The 21,146-nt window shown below is 53.4% G+C and overlaps 3 protein-coding genes across 3 annotated transcripts; 2 read left to right on the forward strand and 1 right to left on the reverse strand.

Moving 5' to 3' along the window:
* Positions 1-1,173: 1,173 nt before the first annotated feature.
* Positions 1,174-6,169, forward strand: ETH_00021495 (myosin A, putative; the record flags this gene model as incomplete). Its single annotated transcript, XM_013374526.1, has 7 exons — positions 1,174-1,263; positions 2,187-2,661; positions 2,965-4,364; positions 4,673-4,818; positions 5,097-5,229; positions 5,570-5,757; positions 6,118-6,169. 7 exons carry the CDS (start codon positions 1,174-1,176, stop codon positions 6,167-6,169), a joined length of 2,484 nt encoding a protein of 827 aa, XP_013229980.1.
* Positions 6,170-7,637: 1,468 nt separating this feature from the next.
* Positions 7,638-16,126, reverse strand: ETH_00021500 (uncharacterized protein; the record flags this gene model as incomplete). The annotated part of the gene is given in 8 exon segments (XM_013374527.1): positions 7,638-8,466; positions 8,608-8,996; positions 9,166-10,374; positions 10,513-10,690; positions 10,843-11,633; positions 11,960-13,868; positions 14,041-15,619; positions 15,637-16,126. 8 exon segments carry the CDS (start codon positions 16,124-16,126, stop codon positions 7,638-7,640), a joined length of 7,374 nt encoding a protein of 2,457 aa, XP_013229981.1.
* A 186-nt stretch (positions 16,127-16,312) lies between these two features.
* On the forward strand, positions 16,313-18,350 carry ETH_00021505 (isoprenylcysteine carboxylmethyltransferase, putative; the record flags this gene model as incomplete). The annotated part of the gene is made up of 3 exons (XM_013374528.1): positions 16,313-17,345; positions 17,787-17,943; positions 18,281-18,350. 3 exons carry the CDS (start codon positions 16,313-16,315, stop codon positions 18,348-18,350), a joined length of 1,260 nt encoding a protein of 419 aa, XP_013229982.1.
* Positions 18,351-21,146: the final 2,796 nt, after the last annotated feature.

A 21,146-nucleotide genomic window follows, 5' to 3' on the forward strand; every position in this document is an offset into this window, starting at 1 on the left:
TAAAATGTATCTTTCGAAAAAAAGAAATGCAAAAAAGTCCAAAGTCCAGCAGCAGCAGCAGGCAGGTGCAGCAGCAGGGCTTGCTGCGATAGTGTGTACAACCGAGCTTTGGGCCTGGGGAGCTGCTTGCAGCTCTTTCTGCTTCGCAAAACCCAAAACTTTAAATTAAATTAAATACTTTTAATTTATTTAAAGGCCTTTTCAGCGATTGGCTAGCTGCGGCTGGCCCTGGCGCCTCTCCAGTGTACGTACTCGGCGCGCGCCTCTCCAGTGTACGTACTCAGGCATGCACTGCTGCTGCTGCTGCAGCAGCTCAATCTTCTTTGCCTCTAGCAGCAAAGTAATATACTTACTTTTTGTCCTTTTCTTTATCATAAAGTTATAAATAGCAGCAAATATATTAGCTGGGCCGTGCAGTGAGCTGCAGGCTGCAGCGCTGCAGCCGTTCAATGATCTGCCTCTCGTGAATTCCCCCGACGCCGCTGGCTCATTGAGTTATTCCTCCAAGTTTGAAACAGATTTTAATTTAAAATAAATATATTCAACAAGTTAATTAAATTTATTTACTGACGCAAACAAACGCTGCGTTTGGAGGCAGCATCGACCCGCCAGCGCAGCCCAGAGAGCCTCGCGGCAGCGCCAGGCTAGTCGGGGCGTGCAGAAACGCAAATAAGCAGTAAAAAGTGTTATTTCAAGGAGAAATTGATTTTAAAAAACATAAAAGAAGAGTTATTTATTCGAAGTTAGCATTTAAAAGCGAAAGAAAAGAAAGCGGCCGCTGCATCGGCGGCGTCGAGCCACTAAAAAGTACACCAGCGGACCTATGCGGTCAGCCACTGCGACTTGAGGCTGTGGGAGGCTTGGAATGGCAAGTTTGTCTTTTTCGGTGCTTTTTTGCTCTACTTTAGACTACAAAATGCATTTCAGACTTTAAAGAAATAGTCTGGGCTTTTGAAACCTTTTTTTCGGGTTCTGAGTTTTCCGTTCGAGCTGTCGCTACACCCCAGCGCAGCGCAGGGAGCCACGCAGCGCAGCGCTTCCTCACTGCTACCTGGCTCAGTTTGGGACAATTTTGTGTCTTTTTCTTCTTTTTTTTCGCTAAATAGGACTTATTTCTCGAAGTTTTTGCATCTGTGAGCTGCTTTCCAGCTCAAATCCACCCGCTTAGCCACAATGGCTGCCGAAGAAGTCAAAACGGCCGCGGGCCTCAAGAAGAAGGTCTCTGACGTCCATGTGTTCGACCAGTCCGGCGCCGTGTTTAAGGTTAGCTGACTAAACTGCATCTGCTGTTCCCAGTGCATCAATTCCTTTCGAATTTTGTGGCTGCTTTTCCGGGTTTCTTCAGCAGCAGCAGCAGGTGCTGCTGCTGCTGCTCGCGCTGCAGCAGCAGCAGCAGCGCCGCTCCAGCGAACAGCGTTCGTCCTCGCGGAGCTGTACGTACACTCCGACACAGAAACAGCGCCACCCAACACAACTCGGCCGCTATCGCCCTCAAGTGCTTCTAGAGCAGCAGCAGCAGCTTCAGCAGCAGCAAAAACAGCAGCAGCAGCTCGACTGCAGCAGCTGCAGTCCCGAGTAGACACGAATGCACCTAGATAGGCGTGGCTGTGCGAATAGTTGCAGCAGCGGGCTGGGGGCGGCAGCAGCAGCAGCAGCAACAGCAGCAGCTGGGGCTGGCAGGAGCACAGAGTTGTCCGTTTCCCGCTGCATCTCTCGTGTGTATGACTTTTGGCTGTACGGGAGCGCAGCAGCAGCGCCGGTGCAGCAGCAGCTGCTGCTGGCGCGTGCTGTTGTTCTCGTGTGAACTGGCTTATCAGTCTGCTGCTTCCTGTGCCGTTCGTGCTGCCTCTGTCTAAGAATTAAAAGTACTGTATTTAATTTGAGTTGAGAATGGGAGGGGCCAGAGCACCTGCAGCAGCACGGGAGCGCACTACCGAGTTGGCTTCCCGAGTGTGTCTGCTGCTGCCAGCAGCAGCAGCAGCAGCAGCAGCAGCACGTGCCGCTGCGCGTGGCAGCACCTCCACGGGCGCACCTGCTTAGCTGCACGACCGGCGGGCGCACTCGCCGGCGTCGAAGCTCCCCCGCCCGCAGCCGGCGCCCGCTGGCGCCGCACGTGCTGCTGCTGCCGCCGCACCTGCTGCTGCTGCCGCCGCACCTGCTGCTGCCGCTGCTGCTGCTGCGCGCAGGGCTTCCAAATATGGACGGACCTGGCGCCGGCAGTGCGCGAACAGCCCAACCTGATGTTCGCGAAGTGCGCCGTGCAGAGCGGGTCGAGCAAAGAGGTGCTGGTGGTGCAGCAGGTGGAGCCCGCGGGCGGCGGCGAGACCTTCGAAGTCCCGCAGGCGCACGCGTGGAACGTCAACAGCGCCATCGACCCCATGACGTACGGCGACATTGGGATGCTGCCGCACACGAACATTCCGTGCGTGCTGGACTTCCTGCGGCACCGGTACCTGCGGAACCAGATCTACACGTGCGCGGACCCGCTGGTGGTGGCCATCAACCCTTTCAAGGACTTGGGCAACACCACCAAGGAGTGGATCTGCAGGTACCGCGACGCCGACGACTTCACCAAGTTGCCGCCGCACGTCTTCTACACGGCCCGCGTCGCCCTCGACAACCTCCACGGGGTCAACAAGTCCCAGACCATCATCGTTTCAGGTCCTCGCTGCGCCCTGCGCCCCAAACCCTAACCCCAAGCCCTAAACCCTTTTCGAGGCGGCGCACTGCGGCGGGCGCGCCGCGCGGCGCGCTGCTGCGCGGGGCGGCCTTGTGGTGGCCCGTGGGATCTGCATGCAGATCGTGGACTTCTGCATGTGCATGCATGTACTTACAGATATCCACATGTATTTCTTTATTTATTTGGCTATTTACTGTAAGAAGACGTGTATCTGTGGGGAGCTGGGGCTACGACGGGCTTTACTATTGGTTTATTCGCCAGATGTTTTTGCACTTGCGTCGCAGGGGAGTCGGGTGCGGGCAAGACGGAAGCAACGAAGCAAGTCATGCGGTACTTCGCTGCTGCGAAGGGGGGGGCGATGGACATGCGCATTCAAAACGCCATAATGGCTGCGAATCCGGTGTTGGAAGCTTTTGGAAACGCAAAGACAATTCGCAACAACAACTCCTCGCGCTTCGGGCGCTTCATGCAGCTGGACGTCGCGAAGGAGGGTGGCATTCGCTACGGGAGCGTGGTGGCGTTTTTGCTGGAGAAGTCGCGGGTGTTGACGCAGGACGAGCAAGAAAGGTCTTACCACATTTTCTACCAACTCTGCAAAGGCGCTGACAAAGCCATGCGCGACAAGTTCCACTTGCTTTCCCTCGACCAGTACACTTACATCAACCCCAAGTGCTTCGACGTGCCCGGAATCGACGACATTGCAGACTACAACGACGTCTGCGCCGCGTTCAAGTCCATGGCCATGAGCGAGGAGCAGGTCGAGGCTGTCTGGAGCATTGTGTCGGGAGTGCTGCTGCTGGGAAACGTGAAAGTCACAGCTTCCAAGCAGGGCGGCATCGACGATGCTGCTGCGATTGAAGGCGACAACTTGACACTCTTCAACCAGGCCTGCCAGCTGCTGCACATCGACGCAGAGGCAGTGCTGCGCGAGCTCACGCTCAAAGTCACCTACGCAGGGGGCCAAAAGGTGGAAAGCCGCTGGAAACAAGAAGACGGAGACATGCTCAAGTCTTCTCTGGCCAAAGCCATGTACGACAAGCTGTTCTTGTGGATCATCCGCGAGCTCAACAAGTCCATCGAGCCCCCCGAGGGCTTCCGCAACTTTTTGGGAATGCTCGACATCTTCGGCTTCGAAGTCTTCAAAAACAACTCCCTCGAGCAGTTCTTCATCAACGTCACCAACGAAATGCTCCAAAAGAACTTCGTCGACATCGTCTTCACCCGCGAGGCCAAACTGTACAAGGAGGAGGGGGTTTCCACGGCCGAACTCGTCTACACCTCCAACGCCGACGTCATCTCACTTCTCACCGACAAAAAAAGCTCCATTTTGTCCACTCTTGAGGACCAGTGCTTGGCTCCAGGCGGCGGCGACGAGAAGTTCGTGGCGGCTTGCAAGTCCGCGTTCAAGAACTCCCCCAAATTCAAACCCGCCAAGGTTTCGCCCAACATCAACTTCCTCGTCTGCCACACCATCGGCGACATTCAGTACAACGCAGAGGGCTTTCTTTTCAAGAATAAAGACGTCCTCAGAGCGGAGATCATGGAGGTCGTCCAGGCCTCCCCCAACCCCGTCGTCCGGGACTTGTTCGCGGGAATTGTCATGGAAAAGGGAAAGATCGCCAAGGGCCAGCTCATTGGCTCGCAGTTCTTGAGGCAACTCGAGGCTCTCATGGACCTTATCAACGTGAGATAGCCGGCGCCGCGAGGATTCTTGTTCATGTTGATTCGTTGGATGTTTAGTTAGCTGTTTGGTACCCCTGTAATGGCTTCTGTGTGCGCCTTCGTGCAGCATTACCTAAGTTGCACTGGTGGTTCTTAATCAAAACTTTTGTTTTTTCAAATTTCTTTAGCGTATTCGTTTGCGCCAGCACGTTTGCAGTGATTCGGCAGGTTATCGTTCAAAATGCCACTTGGCTGGCGATTTCGGAGTTTGAAAGGATGAGTTGTTTGATGATTTTTGTGCACGCGATTGCTTCGTTGTGTTCGCTGCAGAGCACAGAGCCACATTTCGTGCGCTGTGTGAAGCCCAATGACACCAAGAAGCCACTGGATTGGGTGCAGTCTAAAGTGCTCATTCAACTTCATGCGCTTTCAGTGCTGGAGGCGCTGCAACTCAGACAAGTTGGCTTCTCTTACAGGTAAATTGGACAAACAGTATCTCTTAATAGAAGTAAAGGTTGACTTTAATTCATAAGCAGTCAGTTTTTGTTTTAACGAAAAGCTTCGCGCCGGTATAAGTAGGAGTGCGCGGTGCTGGGGTGGTGCGAATCTCGCTTTGCTGGCGCCACATATGAACTTGCATGCATATACTTTAACTGCTTACATATAGTATACATATAAATTCCGAATTATTACACGCATTTGGCGGCGCGCTATTTATTGACTTCTACCTGCATGTCTGTTGTCCTACCCACAGACGCCCCTTCAAAGATTTCCTGTACCAGTTCAAGTTCATTGATTTGGGCATTTGTGAAAACCCCAACTTGTCGCCCAAGGAGGCCTGCGAGGCTCTTCTTGAGAAGGCTAAAGTCAGCAAGAGTGGGTGCCAGGTAAACAGGAAACAGCCAATTAAATGACTGCACTGTTATTCACCGTCAGTATTAAAGTTTTTGATTAAGTAGCTCGTTGCCTAGATGTTCAGTGCAGCATCAAGATGAAATGAGACGCTGTTTAGGGGGCGTTGAATAGTTGTCGAAAATTCATCACGTTTTTATTTAAAAGTGAATGAGTTCAAGCTGCTTTTTGTTCTTGAAATAACCAAGAGCCTCTCTTAGCCGGTTGTCTTCGATTTCTGTAATTGCACACGAGGAATTAGACTGATCACACGTTAAATTGAAGTGGATCTTAAACATAAACCCTAAACCCTCGTGCTGCTGCTGCTGTTCCCAGGTGGGGAAGACCATGATATTCCTGAAGCAGGACGCAGCGAAACAGCTGACGCTGCTGCAGCGGCAGTGCCTTGCTGCGTGGACTCCGGTAGTTAACGTTCTTGAGGCTTGCTATTTGAAGCTGAGGCTGAAGAAAGCTATTCAGAAGAAGCAGCACTACATCATCCGCACTCAAGCACACATCAGGAGGTAGGCAAAAAGGGTTTAGGGTTTGGCTGGTGGCTTCGGTCTAGAGTCTGCAGAGAACTGCAGCAAGTATTTAGGGTTTACAGCGAAGGTCTTGGGGTTGCATTGAAGTGTGATAGTATATATGCCTATGTGGGCCTTATAAAGATTTATAAGAATACTTATAATACATATGTACTGCATGTTATGTTATATTTAAGCAAGAACGATTATACACACATTTCTGTCTTGCCCGTGTGGGTTGTGTGTGTACTTGTCTGTGGGTACTTGTGATTTATTTATTGCTTTGCCTTATTACTTCATTATTTTGTGCTTTGTTTTTAATTTGAATTTTGCTGCTGCTGTGCTGCTTGCTGCGTTCAGACACATTGTTGACCACAATGTCAGTCCGCCGGCGATTACGAAACTGTTCTAAGCGCAGCAGCAATTTATGCAGCAACAGTAGAAAAGCACATATAAATAAGATATATAATATATACAATATTTAATATGTATATGGTTCAATGTAAGACAAAGTTCAGCGTCTCCGCAGTAGATTACACTCGCTTTCCTGCACGTACGTATATATGAATATAAATATATATGTATATACATATACAGCGTCTTCTTTACCTTGCCTCCCCCGCACTTTTGTTGTTAAACTATTTGTGTGTTCTTTGTTCTCTTTGGCTTCCATTCACCACTATGTCACCGTTTCCTGAGCGATTGTGTCTACAATGACATCTGCTGCTACAGCGGCAGCTGTTGCAGGGCAGCAGGGGGGCCCCTGCTGCTGCAGCAAGAGCAGCGGCCCCTTGCTGTTGCTGCTGCAGCAAGAGCGGGGGCCCCCACTGCCGCAGCAAGTGCAGGGACTCGTGCTGCTGCAGCTGCAGGAAGAGCAGGGGCCCCTGCTGCTGCAGTTCGCGCCCACAGCGGCGCCCACAAGTTAAAGTTTCAATGAGACAAACAGTGATGCTTCTTTTCTTTGTTGCCTCCTGGCCTTGTCTAGCGAAGGAAGCGGCACTATAAGCCAAAGATCCCAAGTAAAGGAGCAAACAGAAATAAAAGATACAATAAAGAGCTCCAAAAGATACAAATTAACTGACTAATCAATGTTAGATGACAGGAAATCAGCTAAGAACGCATAGAGAACGAACAAGGACTTCGCCTGGGAAGCCACACTGTAATAGAAGAAGCCACTCTTATATATGAGTGTGTGCTGCATAGTATGGTAGCGTGCACCTAATTAGTATAATATTGCATAATACTATCATCTAGCAAGTATATTATTTAGCTATTTACTTAGTATAATATTGCATAATATCATCCAGCAAGCATATTATTTAACTATATTATTCAATTACTTATTAAGCCTAAGTACAAGGCACTCGTTTCGCCAGGCATTGAAACAGCAGCGGCAGCTGCACGCATGGATCTGGTGCACAGTGTATATACGGTATTTGTTTACTGTGTCTTTTGTGCAAGCATTACAATCTTTACGAGAAAATGTTTTCACCATATAATTAAATGTTTATTTCCATGAAGTTGGCAGGCGGATGTATTTGAGTGGTGACAGCTGAATTCATGTAAGCTTCAAAACAGCAAATAGCTGTTCAGTTTAAAAGGAGGAAATAGTAATTCAAATTGCTGCTGCTACTGCTGCTGTTGTTGCTGCTGCTGCTGATGGGGAGTGAGGCAGAAAACCCACAAATATACTTTAGGAAAATATTTTGAGAAAGATAAATGCAAAGGAGTCTCGTTGGTGACAGTTGAAAAAGCGCATATATGCCAAGGAGGCCACCCACGACTTAACGCATATTTAAACATATTCATCGTTGGAATTAAAACAATTTAATCAATTTAATCATTTAAACAGACAAAAGAGAGGAGAAGGCCCTCTCTTTTTATGCAACTCCCTCAGGGAACCCGCAGCCACTGAACTGTAGCTGCTGCTGCAGCTGTTGCTGCTGCTGCTGCAGCAGAAACTGCTGCTGCTGCTGCAGCTGCGGATGAAGCCTGCGCATGTGCTTGTTCGTGCTGCATGCATTCGCCAGCAGCACCTTGATAAGTTTTGCTGCTTCCATTAATTGTTTATCGCCTCCCGCTTCTCCCTCAACCACTCCATCTAAAAATGCACTAATGGACTCAAAGTCCAGTGAGCTGCCTATACACCCGAAACCAGGGGCCCCCAAACTTAGGGGGCCCTCCCCTTCTGCTGCCTTTACCCAGTCCAGCAGCAAGCGCAGCATCACGCGCTGCAAGTGGCTACGGACAAGAGCAGCAGTCACGAGAGCTTGCTGCTGCTGCTGCTGTTGCTGCTGCTGCTGCTGCCGTTGTGCATTGAAGATATCACAGGCTTGCTCTATGAGCGCTTCTTGGGCCAAAAGTTGCAGATACACCTCAAATGAATCCGACAGGGAAAGTGCTGCTGCCCGCGGCCACCCAAGCGGTATCAGCAGCAGTTCATCTGGCAGCAGAGACGTATCCTGCTGCTGCTGCTGCTGCTGTTGCTGCTGCTGCCGCCATACGGCATGCAGCACTTCCAGGCAGCATCGAGCCAGTATGTTGCCCTTCTGCAGCACCTCCTTTGCTTCTGCTGCTGCTTCTGCTGCTGCTGCACAATCTGGAGGCGAAGGCAGCCCCGTCCATGCGAAATTGCAGCAGCGCAGCAGCAGCAGCAATACGGGACTCCCGTCTAGCTGCTCCGAAGCAGGAAGCAGTTGCTGCAGCAGCCTGCGGCAGCAGCAACACGCACTACTTAGAGTTTCCAGATTGCACACGCGTGAGAGAAGCAACAGCCATAGCAGTAGCAGCAGCAGCAGCAGCAACAGCAGCAGCAACAACAAAAGCAGCAGCAACAGCAGCAGGTCTCACCTCACGGTAGGGCACGCCGCATCTGTGGACGCCTCAAGAAAGAGGCGCGACAGCAGTGCAGCAGTTGCTGCATGCACAGTGGCAGTGACTCCGAGCATCTGCTGCTGCTGCTGCTGCTGCACAACAGCTGGCAGATGCAGCGCCAAGTCTAGCAGCAGCGCGCGCAGCGAAAAGTGGGGGGCGTCAGCAGCAGCAGCAATTGCGAAAAGCTGCGGCACTGGCAGCAGCGAGAATCGCAGCTGCCACACAGCCCCTTCTTGGCTGCACAAGGATGCCACCCACTGCTGCTGCTGTAGCTGCTCCCGCTGCTGTGGCTGCTGCTGCAGCTGCAGCTGCAGCTGCTGCAGCGCCACCCAGTGCATCAGCGGCAGCTGCAAGTCTTTGAGGATCTGAGGGAGAACGCACAGCAAACAGGAGCAGCACGCCATTGCAAATGGTGCTGCAACTACCCTTCTGCTGCTGCTGCTGCTGCTGCTGCCAGTTCTCCTGATATCTCTGCTGCCTCTAGTGCTGCTAGCGCTGCAGCAGAAACAGTTTGGTGGGTTTGCAGCAGCATACCGTCTGGAGAGCCTCGAGCGCCGAGATGACCTGCTGCAGCAGCTCTATTTCCTGCTGCTGCTGCTGCTGCTGCGGCTCAATAATTGAGCAGAAGAGTGAAGCAAGCTCTAGGCCACAGAGAGGTTCCCATGTACCAGCGGCAATTGCTGACGACCGCTGCTGCAGCAGCTGCTGCAGCAGGCGCAAGGCTTCTGCTGCTGCAGCGCAGCGAACTGCTGCTGGCAGCGGCGGCTGCTGCTGCGCTGCTTCCGTGGCGGCCAAAGCCGTGTATATGCTTGCCGCCAGCAGCAGCAGGTGCCACTGCTCCTGCTGCTGCTGCTGCTGCTGCTGCGCGTAAAGCTGTGCCAACACTCCTCCTTGAGGCACGAGGCCTCCACTGAAGCAGCAGTGCAGATAGGCACGCACAATTGACAGTGCCCCAGGATCTCCACTACTACTGCTACTGCTGCTGCTGCAGCTTTTGCTGCTGCTGCTGTTATTGCTGCTGCTGCTGAAGATTGCCAAGATAGCCGAAACTGCCCAGTGCTGCTGCGCCTCAGGGCGGCAGCGCAGCAGCAGCCCGCAGCAGACAGAGCTGTCGAGGGCATCGCATGCAGCAGCCACAGCAGCGTGCTGCTGCCCTGGATCAGCCGCTGCAGGGGCGGCTGCTGCTGCTGCTGCTGCCGCTGCTGCTGCTTCCCTGCTGCACTGCAGCGACTGCTGCTCATGGACCTCAAAAAGAGAATCAAGCGCCATCCACTGCAGCAGCTCGCCCGGCAGCAGCAGCGGCAACTGCCCTCCACTGCTTCTCTCCACTCTCTTCCACAGACCCTCTACAAGCTGCTGCTGCTGCGGCTGCTGCTGCTGCTGCTGTCCACAGGGCTGCAACGTTGAACTGTCGAGCAGCAGCTGTTCTGTGGAAGTGTAGCCAAGCACCCGCGGCAGCAGCTGTTGCCAGCCAAGCGCAGCAGCATCCCGGCTGAAGGTGCTGCTGCTGCTACTGCTGCTGCTGCTGCTGAGGGCAGCAGCAGCAAGGCGGACCGCCTCCTTGAAAGCCGCAACAACATCTGCAGCTTGCAAATCACTTGAGTAACATGTGAGGCGCCCTTTTGGCGGTGCTGCTGCTGATGCTGCTGCTGAGACCAGCTGCTGCACTGCTAGATGCATTGCTGGATACGAGTCATCGTGCTGCAACAACAGCTGCAGCAAGCACTCCGTCAGGAGCTCCCGCTGTAAACAAGTACAAAGTGCAGCAGCAGTAGCAGCAAAATTGCAGCTTGAAGTAGCAGGAAGCAAGGAAGTCGCTGGCCAATCGACCGCCGTGGAGTCCCCAGCAGCACCAGCAACAGCAGCAGCAGCATTTCCTACCTTTTGCTCAGCCCCGCATTCTGCAAAGCAAGCAAGAAGAGCATTAGCCAGACGCAGCAAAAGCAGCGAGGGCTTCTCTGCCTGCTGCTGCTGCTGCTGCTGCTGCGGCTGTTGCTGCTGCGTAAGTACCCAAGCCCACCAACGGAAGAGAGCACGGCCGTCTGCTGCACTCAAAGCCCTGCACACAGCAGCAGCAGACACAAACCCAGCGTTTGCTGCTGCAACCGTAGCTGATGCTGTTAATCCAGCTGCTGCTGCTGTTCCACCAAGTGCTGCTGCAGCTGCTGTGTTTGCTAGGACTATTCCTGCTGCTGCTGTGCTGGTTCTGACCAGCGCAGTTTCGATCTGAGAGCCGTAGCAGCGCTACTGCTGCCGCTGCTGCTGCTGCTGCTTGCTGCTGCCACAAGCTGCCCACACGGGCTGTCTTGACACAGCAGCAAGAGGGGGTGCTGCTGCTGCTGCATCAAGATCGCAGTGCCGAGGCAGCGCCAAAGCCGCTGCTGAGTTCTGCTGCACTGCAGCAGCTGGGCAAGTGTCCTGTTGCACATCAGGTGGCTTGCTGCTGCTGCTGCTGCTGCTGCTGCTGCAGACGCACCCCTAGACAGGGCGTCTGCCTGCTCCCAAACTAGAGCTCGGCTGCTGCGAGGCAGCGGCTCTATAGCAGCAAGCAGATGAAGCATCTGCCGCAGCAGCAGCAGCAGCAGCACAAACCCCAGCAGCCGCAGCAGCTGCTGCCGGTACAGGGATCCCCCGGGTGCTGCCTCTAGCAGCCGCCGCAGGCTTCCGGAGCTGTCTATACACTCCACCAGCCGCTGCAGCATGCCACTGTCCATGCTGCTGCTGCCTTTGCTGCTGCTGCTGCTGCTGCTGCTGTTCCTGCTGCTGCTGCTGCATGCAAAAGTCCAGGGAGGCTGGCGAGCAGCAGCAAGCGCATGCACTAAAGAAGCAGCAAGAGTGGAGGCGCGGGGCCCCACAAGCAGAAGCAGCTGCTGCAGCAGCAAGTCCAGCTGCGCGCAGAGCCACTCCAGATAGGCAAGAGGCAGCCGGCAGACGGGCGGTGTTGCTGCTGCTGCTGCTGCTGTTGCTGCTGCACTGACAATGTCACTTGCTCCGGCTCCGCCCTGCAGCACAGCAGCAGCAGCAAACGCACTGCTGCCTACACCAGAACAGCCACTGCAGCTCTAGCTAGCTAGCCACGCGCAGCTATGACTATATACCGCTAGCTATAGCTAGCCAAAGCAAGCTACAGCTAGCTAAAGCTAGCCAAAGCGAGCTACTGCTAACCACAGCGAGCTACAGCTAGCTACAGCTGGCCACAGCTAGATACAGCTAGCCACAGTTAGCTACAGCTAGCCACATCTAGCTGCTGGCGCGTCGCAGCGCACTGAGACAAATGCTCACGGCAAGAGAGAGCACCTATGTTCAAAAAGCCAGGCCACGCCCTCACCTGCTGCTGCCTCTGCTGCTGCTGCTGCTGCTGCTGCTGCTTCGTGGCCGCGTAAAGTGGAGTTTCCCACAGACTGCCCACAAGCAGCGCCAGACGCATCTCTAAGGCTTCAATCCACTGGGGCTGCTGCAGCTGTTGCTGCTGCTCGTTGCTGCTGCTGTCTTCTGTGTCCGCGATGAGAGTCAGACGCGGCAAATGGTCCTCCTCCAAAGACATGCTGCTGCTGCTGTTGTTGCTGCTGCTGCTGCCGCACGGCTGCAGAGATAGCAGCTGTTGCAGACAGCCCCAGCGTGTTTGCGGCGCTGCTGGAGGCACAAGAGGAAAGATTCTCCTAAACTCAATAGCAGCAACTGCTGCTGCTGTTGCTGCTGCAGCAGAATCTGCTTCGACTTGCAGGCGGCCCAACACACTGCGGGACTGCTGCTGCTGCAGCTGCTGCCGGACAGTCTTTGCTGCTGCTCGGTGAGCTCTCAATGCAGCAGCAGCGCGTCGCCCTGCTGCTGCACCTACTGCAGCACAACACACGCTGCTGCTCTTGCTGCTGCTGCTGCTGCTGCTGGCCACGACCTCAACAAGCAAGAACTCTGTGGGCGTGAAAAGCCACATTCGTCTGCTACTGCTGGCAAATGTATTTGCTGCTGCTGCTGCGGCTGCAGCTGCTGCTCCCATCCCGTGTCCTGCTGCAGCAGCTGCAGTGGGAGAGGCCAAGCCGGGAGGTACACCCTCTATGTGCTCCCCCAGCAGCAGCCGCAAGCTGCCGCTGCTGCTGCTGCTGCTGCTATCGTGCTGCGGGTGCTGCAGCGGCCACCACAGTAGTCGGTCCTCCGTTGCTGCCAGCAGCGGAGAGCGCAGCGCCAGCCGACAGCAGCAATGCAGGTGCATCGGCTGCTGCGCTGCAGCAGCAGCTGCTGCAGGATAAATTGCTGCTGCTGCTGCTCCGGTATGTGTGTCTGAGGGCCAGGAAACGCGTAGCGACAGCAGCACCGACTGGCTGTCTGCAGCAGCAAGCTGCTGCTGCTGCTGCCGTGCACCGCTGCATGCAGCAGCAGCGCCCTCGAAAAACACAAAAAGCCCACTGCTGCACAATGCAACAGCATTCTGCTGCTGGTGCTGCTGTTGCTGCTGTTGCTGTTGCTGTGTGCCACGAAGCGTCAACAGAGAGCCGCCCGCACCTAAGGCTTCTGCATCGCCTCTGCTGCTGCTGCTGCTGCTGCTGCCTTTAGCTTCTGCCAGCTGCTGCTGGCACTGAGCTGCATCCGGCGAGTGCAGAATAGACAGAAGACGCAGAGAAAACTTCCCAGCTTTGCTTGAACAGCAGCTGCTCCTGTCCCTGCTGCTGCCGACCGCTCTGCCGCTGCTGCTGTCAGCTGCATCAGCAGCAGCAGCAGCAGCATCAGCAGCAGTTTGCTGCTCAAGGCCGACTAGCAGCAGCACGCGGTCACCCCTGGCAGTGATCAGCGTCAGCAGCGGCTGGCCGTCAGGGGTGAAGGAGCACAGCAGATCCACAAGCTGCAGCTGCTGCTGCTGCCGCTCCTGCAGCTGCTGCTGCTGCGGCGGCGGCAGCAGCAGCAGCTGCTGCTGCTGAAGCTGCTGCTGCCAACAGCTTGCAGACATGTAAGCCACGCACTCGACGCCCACGGGAGGGCCTGGGTACTGCTGCTCCCCTAGGGCTTCAGCAACAGCTCCGAAGTCTGCTGCTGCTGCTGCAGTACTAGCTGCTGCTGTTGCTGCGTTTCCTACTTCTTCCCGGCAAACAGGACAATCGCAGCATCCATCATGATCAGTTGACTGCGATCCTGCAGCGTCTTCAGCAGCAGCTGCTGCTGCTGCTGGTGCTGCTGCTGCCGCTGCTGCTGCTGCTGTCACTGGTGCAGCGGATGTACCAGATCGCGAATAGGGGAGTTGGAGGCTGCAGCACAGCAAGACCAAGCAGCAGCTTCAAAGAGTTTGGCAGCAGCAGCAGCAGTCTCAGCAGCAGCAACGCCCGCAGCAGCAGCAGCAGCACCGGTGGAAGCCAACAAACAAGAATGCAGCAGCGCAGCGGCAGCAACAGCAGCAGCAGCAGCAACTGCAGCACCTACAGAGCAGCAAGACCCTTGGCTATGCGTGAGAGCAGGCGGCCTTCTTTGTGTCTGTGCAGCAGCAGCAGATACACCCCGCTGCTGTCATCTGCTGCTGCCAGCAGCTTATCAGCCACTTCCTCTACAAAGATGAACCCGCGACGGCGCCCTGCTGCTGCTGCTGCTGCTGCTGCTGTTTGCCGCTGCAGCCGTTGCACTGCCGCTGCAGCTGTTGCTGAGCAGCGACTGCAGGAGCCGTCGGCTGCTCCGTTGCTGCTGCCTCTCCCGCTGCCGCTGCTGCTGCTGCTGCCTGCGGCGCTGCAGCAGCAAGTGCTGCTGCAGATGCTGCTCAGGCGGAGAGGCAGGCGCTGCACTTTGCTGTTTGCTGCTCTTTGATCAATTGTGAACTGCAGCAGCTGGCCCCCAATGCAGGCGTAAAGCGAGCAGCAGCCATCTTGCTGCTGCTGCTGTTGCTGCTGCTGCGCGAAAAGGCGAGGCGCGGAGTGCCAGGGGCTGCGGTACAGCTGCTGCTGCTCCTCCTCGAGTTGCTGCTGCCGCTGCTGCAGCAAACACCGAATGTCCGAGGGCAGGCTGACGGCCAAGTCCTCCAAAGCAACCAGCTGAGCCATCCACAGCTGCTGCTGCACCCCGTTGCTGCTGCAGCTGCTGCTGCTGCTTTGGAGCTGAGCTGCAGCAGCGGGCAACAGAATCGGGCAGCATCCGTCCGACATGTAGTCAGAAATGCAAGCTCTCTTGTGCTTCTGCTGCTGCTGCTGCTGCTGCAGCAAGACCACAGCGAAGACAAGAAGGGACTGAGTCGTGAGCAGAAACAGCAGCAGCTGCTGCTGCTGCCCCGCCTCCACCAAATCCTGCTGCAGCAGTGCGCCGCGGCAGTAGCAGCAAGCAGCAACAATGGCAGCATCTGCTGTGAGGCGCAGCACCGACGGCTCTGCTGCTTCTCCTGCTGCTCCTGCTGCTGCTAGTGGAAGCAAATAAGCCGTGTTGCCCTGGAAGAGACACACCTGCTGCAGCTGCGGCAGCATCTGCACTCCAATTGCTGCAGGCTGCTGCTGCAGCGCAGCAACGAGAGCAGCAGGCAGAAAGCCCCGCTGCAGCGTTTTGAGGTGTATGTACACCGGGAAAAGAGGCGTTTGCTGCCACACGTCTACTATGTTTAAAGGAGCCCCTGCTGTTGCAACTGCAGCAGCAGCAGCAGACGCATCTGCTGCTTCATTCGCGTCTTGTGGCTGCTGATTCTCCTGCAGCTGCTGCTCACGCGGCGACGCAGGTGCTGCTGCTGCTGCTGCTCGGTGCCACTGCAGCACGCGGTCTACGTCTTTGCGCGCTGTAGACTCCACCTGCTGCGGCAGCAGCTGCTGCTGTTGCTGCAGCTGGAGGGGCTGTTGCTGCTGCTGCTGGAATCCCGCAGAAAGGCACCGCAGCGAATCTGCCGCTGCTGTTGCTGCTGCCAGCTCGACACGGCGCTGAGCCTCGGCAACTAGGCGAAAGAAATGCGCCGCTTCTGCTGCTGGTGGCTCTGCTGCTGCAGTTGCTGCTGCTGCTCCTGCAGCAGCATCAAACACGTGGGGTGAAGGGCCCCCTGCAGCAGCAGCATACCTGCTGCTGCTATCCGCAGCCTCCTCCATATTGTTCCTGTCGCCCCTGCTCCTGATGCTGCTGCTGTGACTTGCGTGAGTGTTTCTGGCAGCGCTTGCTGCTGCTGCTGCTGCTGCTGCCTTGGGGGCTGGGACGGGGGCCCTCCGCAGGGCTGCTGCAGCGGCTGTTGCTGCAGCTGCCCTGAGCAAACGAGAGGCGTCAAATGAGCAGCAAAAGATTCGTGGGCCAGCACGAGAGCTGCTGCTGCTGGCGTTGCTGCCCTTGCTGCAGCTTCTGTTGCTGCTGCTCCTGCTGCTGCTGCATGCGCAAAGCCGGCTTCAGCAGCAGCGAGTCCGTCTCGCATATGTTCCTCCTGGACTGTTTGCTGCTTCTTGAAATAACCAATTTGAGTGAATCTGTTTTCCTTGACTTTGTCCACCTTCAATTTGCTGCTAAGCAGCAGGATCGCAGGTGCTTCTGCTGCAGTGTGCTCCGCGCCGTTGCCTGCCATCTTTGCAGCAACTGGGGTGTACGTACACCTCAGGGTCGCGACCCCCCTGCAGTAGCTGCTTGCAGGCGGCACCTTGACTGCAGCACAAGCAGCAGCAGCAGCAGCAGCTCCTGCTGCTGCAATGGTAGCGACGACAGCAGCAGCCCCAAGCTGGACCTGGTTAAAGGCAGCCGCCGTCGCCTGCAGATGGTTCGTCTGGGGTCATTTGTTGCCGGGGCTCTCTGTGGTTTGCTGCTGCTGCTGCTCGAGCAGCAGCAGCAGCAGCAGCAGCTTCTGCTGCAGCAGCTGCCAGGCCAGGAACAGCAGCAGGGCGAAGGATACCTCATCCGGCAGAATGTGTCTCGGGGATTTTGGCTCATCATGTTTGCTGGCGTTCTAGTGCGGAAGCAGCCAAACAGCAGCAGCAGCAGCAGCAGCAGCAGCAAGAGGTCCTCTACAGCGGACATGGGGTACCAGTGCGTGGCTTTGTTTGTGGGGGGTTGCTGCTTTTTGTTTTTCCCGCTGCTGCTGCTGCAGTGCCGGGTGTCCTGCGCAGCAGCAGCAGAAGGCTTGTTTATTTTGCTGCTGCTGCTGCACCACTACTCTGAATACCTTTTTGTTGCTGCTTTTCACCCCCAGGATTTGTGCTTCGATTCTTTTCTTATAAACAACAGTCCAGTGTATGCAGCAGTGCTGCTGCTGGCGTTGCTGGAGCAGCAGCTGAAGCCTTCGGTTGCTGCTGCAGTGCTGAACAGCAGCAACGCGTTGCTGCTGCTGCAGCTGCTGCTGCACCAGCAGGTGCACCTGCCGCAGCTGCTGCTGCAGGTGCACACTTTCGCGTGGCACGCGTTGCTGCAGCGGCCGCTGCTCGCGAGCGACTTGGATTTGCTGCTGCAGCAGCCGCAGCAGGCGCTGCTGCAGGCGCAGAAGTCGGGGGCCGCCGGGTCTCCCGCTGCAGCAGCAGCAGCAGCAGCAGCAGCAGCAGACCTCGCAGCGGACCCGCGCTCAGGCGTGCACTGGCAGCTCTGGGCGCTGTGGCTGCTCTGCGCTGTGGCTGCCTGCGGCTTTGCTGCTGCACTGCTGGGGCTGCTGCTGCGGGCTCTGGGCTTCTTAACTTTGAAGCAAAACTTCACTCACAAAATTCGCATGCAGAAGCAGCAGGGCCACCGGCTGTGCGTGGCTGGGGTGTACAGACACTGCCGCCACCCGGCCTACGCGGGGTGGTTCTGGTGGGCGGTGGGTGAGTGATCTGCGCTGGATTTCGCTGCTTTTTGTTTTATTTTTGCATTATTTTTCTTTTTATTTTATTTTTCATTTATTTTTATTTTTCATTCGCTTTTTGCGCTTTTTTGGACTCCTTTGGCCTTCATTTCGACCCCGGCTCCCTCGGGGGCTGGGCTGCACACTTTGTTGCAGTTCACTCAAATGTTTTTCCTGCTTTTTTGCTTCTCTTCTGTTGCATTTTATCTTTAAAATAATTCATTTATTTTAAATGAATTGTTTTTAAAACATTTCATTTATTTGTTTATTTCAACTGAGAGAATGCAGTCAGCAGCAGCAGCAGCTGAAGGTTGCGGCGGCGCTGCCCCCGCAGTGGCCGCTGGCCGGTGTTTTTGTGGCAGGGTTAATGGTTTATTCGCTGCTGCTGCTGCTGCTGCTGCTGTTGCTGCTGCTGCTGCAGGCTCCCAGGTGCTGCTGCTCAACGTGGTGTGTTGCTGTTTGTTCTTCGTTGTTTCATTTGTTTTCTTTCGGGAGAGAATTTTTTTCGAAGAGAAACAACTGGTGAAGATGTTTGGCGAGGACTACGAGGTGTACAGACACCGCGTTAGAACCATTGGGTAAGCTGCAGCTCTGGCAGTTCATTTTTAATTGGTTTATTTTCTTCTTTCTTTGTTGCTGGGGCCTTTGTGGCAGTTCATTTTTTAATCCATTTATTTGTTTCTTTCTTTCTTTATTGCTGCAGCTTTTGCCCGGCCAGAACTTGGGTTGTCTTTGTGTTTATTTTTTTATTTCTTTTTATTTCGCTGCTGCCGCAAAACCTTCCATTTGTTTTCTTTTAATTCTTTCTCCTCAAAGTCTCTTCGACGCGCGAACCCTCTTGACCTTAGTTGCTGCTGCTGCTGCTGTGACTGTTGCTGCTGTTGCTGCTGCTGCTGCTGCTGTTTGTTTCTGCAGCATTCCTGGTCTTCAGTCTGCGCTTGATGCGGCAGAGGAGGCGCAGCGACGCTCTTCGCCTTCTTCTTAGTGCGTTGAGTTTGTTTGCTTTTTAAACATGAACAAATGCGCACAAGCATGCAGCAGCAGCCTGCTGCAGCAGCAGCCTGCTGCTGCTTCTGCCAGCAGCAGCTGCTGGAGTAGCAGCAGCGGCTGCTGCTGGCAGAAGCAGCAGCAGAAGCAGCAACAACCTGCTTGCTGTTTTGTCTCTGCATTCAGAGACTCGCGGAACGGAGAAGCTCGGAGTGTAACAAGGCCCTGAATAAAGAATAAAGAACAAATAAATAACTAACAAAACAATAAAGAACAAATAAATTAATAACAAAACAATAAAGAACAATTGAACAAGTAGGAGACAAAACAAAATGAAGCTCCTGTCTGGGGCGCCCTGACAGCAGCAATTCGAGCTGCAGATACACCTGGGCGTCTGGCGCTTTCACGCGAACAAAGTTTTATATAAGTTTCAAACTTCTATTGTTTTTTATTATTTTAATTCTACGCAAACTTTCATTGTTTTTTATTTTAATTCTTTTGCAGTATCGAGACACTTTTTTTCGATTCATAATTCGCGACCCGCCGAACCAAACTGAGGCGTACGTACACTGAGGTGTACGTACACCCCATCGCCGCGCTGCCCCTCAAGAAATCTTTACTCTGTGCCATTTCATTTTATTTTGAGTGCGCGTCTGCCTGTAGATCTCGCGTGCGATTATAGATAAGTATTTTTTATATTTAGCATTCTTTTTCAAGTCCATTATGTGGAAGTTTGCAAATATAAATATGCATTTATGTGGGCTTCATGTAAACTTGAGAGAATTGAACTCGTATTTTTAACTTGGAAGGCTGTTCTCATTTATTTTTATTAATGTGGCTCCTGTACTGGTGCTTTAGCGGTACGTACACCGAACAGCTCAAGTGTCAAAAGTGGAAATATGAAAGTCAAGTTTACGCCTTTTGAGCCCATATATATATATATATCATATATATACAATATATATTAGTAAAGGTCTTAGTGCTTATGTATTGGTCTTAATGCATTTAATGCATGCATTAAATGCATGCATTGTGCCACTAAGACTGCTTCTACTTCCGTTTCGAGGGAGCCCGCAAACGCGTGCAGCCCCGTAAAATCACTTTAGTTTTATCTTTTTGCATTCTGGCTTTTGCGTCTTCACGCATTTCTTTTGAGCCGCCTTTGCTGAATAAATATTTAAATGAAGAAAAGGACTTGCAGCTAAAGGAAGCGGGGAAGATATTAATTAGAATTGCCCCCGTAGCCTAAGAACCAATTTTTTAATTTTTTAAATGTTCTTCAGCCACGCTTTTGCTGCCGTTTTGAACACCGAAAAGAAGCCGAACTGGTGCTGCCAATGCTGCTTCTGTGGCCTCAAGGTATGAATTGTTGCAGCAATTATAAGTATTTATTATTCTGCGATTTGTTTTAATTGCTGCCTGCACACTGCTGCCGCTGTTAAGGGCATTCAGATCTGGATGGTGCCGCAGCAAGACAGGCTCCGAGCAACAGATATGAGGCAGCAAACACTGGGACTTTAGCGACACCAAAACTTTATATGCATTATATTATTCTAGAAATTAAACATTAAATGATGGGAAGATGCGGAATGAGTAGAAAGTCAGTTTGTTGACCATGCGCAGCTGTCCGTACACCCCAGCAACCCGCCGCGCAGCCGCTTCCCACAAGAGGATTCACTTCTTTCTAACTCTCTGACTCCAAACTTTTAATTCTTTTCAAAATGGGAGACACAAAACCCACTTTGCAAGCGCTGGCTTGGCGCAGTTGGCAAAAAAGACTCCGCCGTCGCTCAGAGCCTTCAGTTCCGTCCCACTCGGCGGCGTCGAAGGAGTCGAAAGTGCAGTGGAAGAAGGTGAATTCGGAGTTTCTGCAAAATTAAAGTGCACTTATGAATGTTTTAAACATTTGATTTGATTTTTTATCCAAATTAAGCGCTAAATTGGTGTTTAAGAAGAACATTCCACCCATCCGCTGTTCTGGCTCTGTGTGCAGGAAACTGTCGTGTGGGGAAGGCGGCATTTCCCAGTTTGGGTTCGCTATAAGGCCGGCGAAGTGAGGCTGCATCTTTGCTGCAGTTAATTTCTAAATTAAATCAAAAGTATTATTTCCACTTTTCTGATTTTTCCACCTCGTCTTATTTCCTTTCCACCTTCCGACTTGCAGCTCGCAGTGAACGGAGAGCAGCGCAGCCAGCCCCGCAATTCCCCCCTGTGAGTTTTCTTTTGAATTTTTTATACCAAAAAAGAAAGCTAATTGCACACATAGAAGGAAGGCTGCTGCGTCTTCCGCTGCAGCAGCAGCAGCAGCAGCAGCAGCAGCAAGTGACGTAGAGGGCGAACTGGGACTGTGGAGGCCGCAGAACAAAAGCAAAAAGACAGACAAATCGCCTTTTTCTTCTTTAACTTCTTTTTCGAAAATTGGCAAAAAAAAGAAAAGCAAAAGCTTGAAAAAAAAATGCCTTTTGGGGAAACAGGGCGCGGCGGCGCAGGTGGAAGTGCGGAAGAGTTTCCGTCTTGCAACACTAAATGTAATTTGCATTTAATTTAATTTGAATTAAATAAAATATTTGAATTTAATTTTAATTAATTCCAATTTATTAATTCATTTCTCTCTTCATTTTATTTTTCATCCCACAGCAAACGACAAGCTTCGTCGCCGCCTTCGCCTCCTCCGAGGCCGAGTCTTCTTCCTCTTCAGACTCCGAATAAAATACATTAAAGGGCTTTTTAATTAATTAATTAATTTATTTCTTTTTTATTTCTCTTTCTTCAACTCAAAAACTGAAAAGCTCGG

This window comes from Eimeria tenella, genomic scaffold (genome assembly GCF_000499545.2).
Source record: "Eimeria tenella Houghton genomic scaffold, Eth_scaff21, whole genome shotgun sequence".
In the NCBI taxonomy this organism is placed as follows: Eukaryota; Apicomplexa; class Conoidasida; order Eucoccidiorida; family Eimeriidae; genus Eimeria; species Eimeria tenella.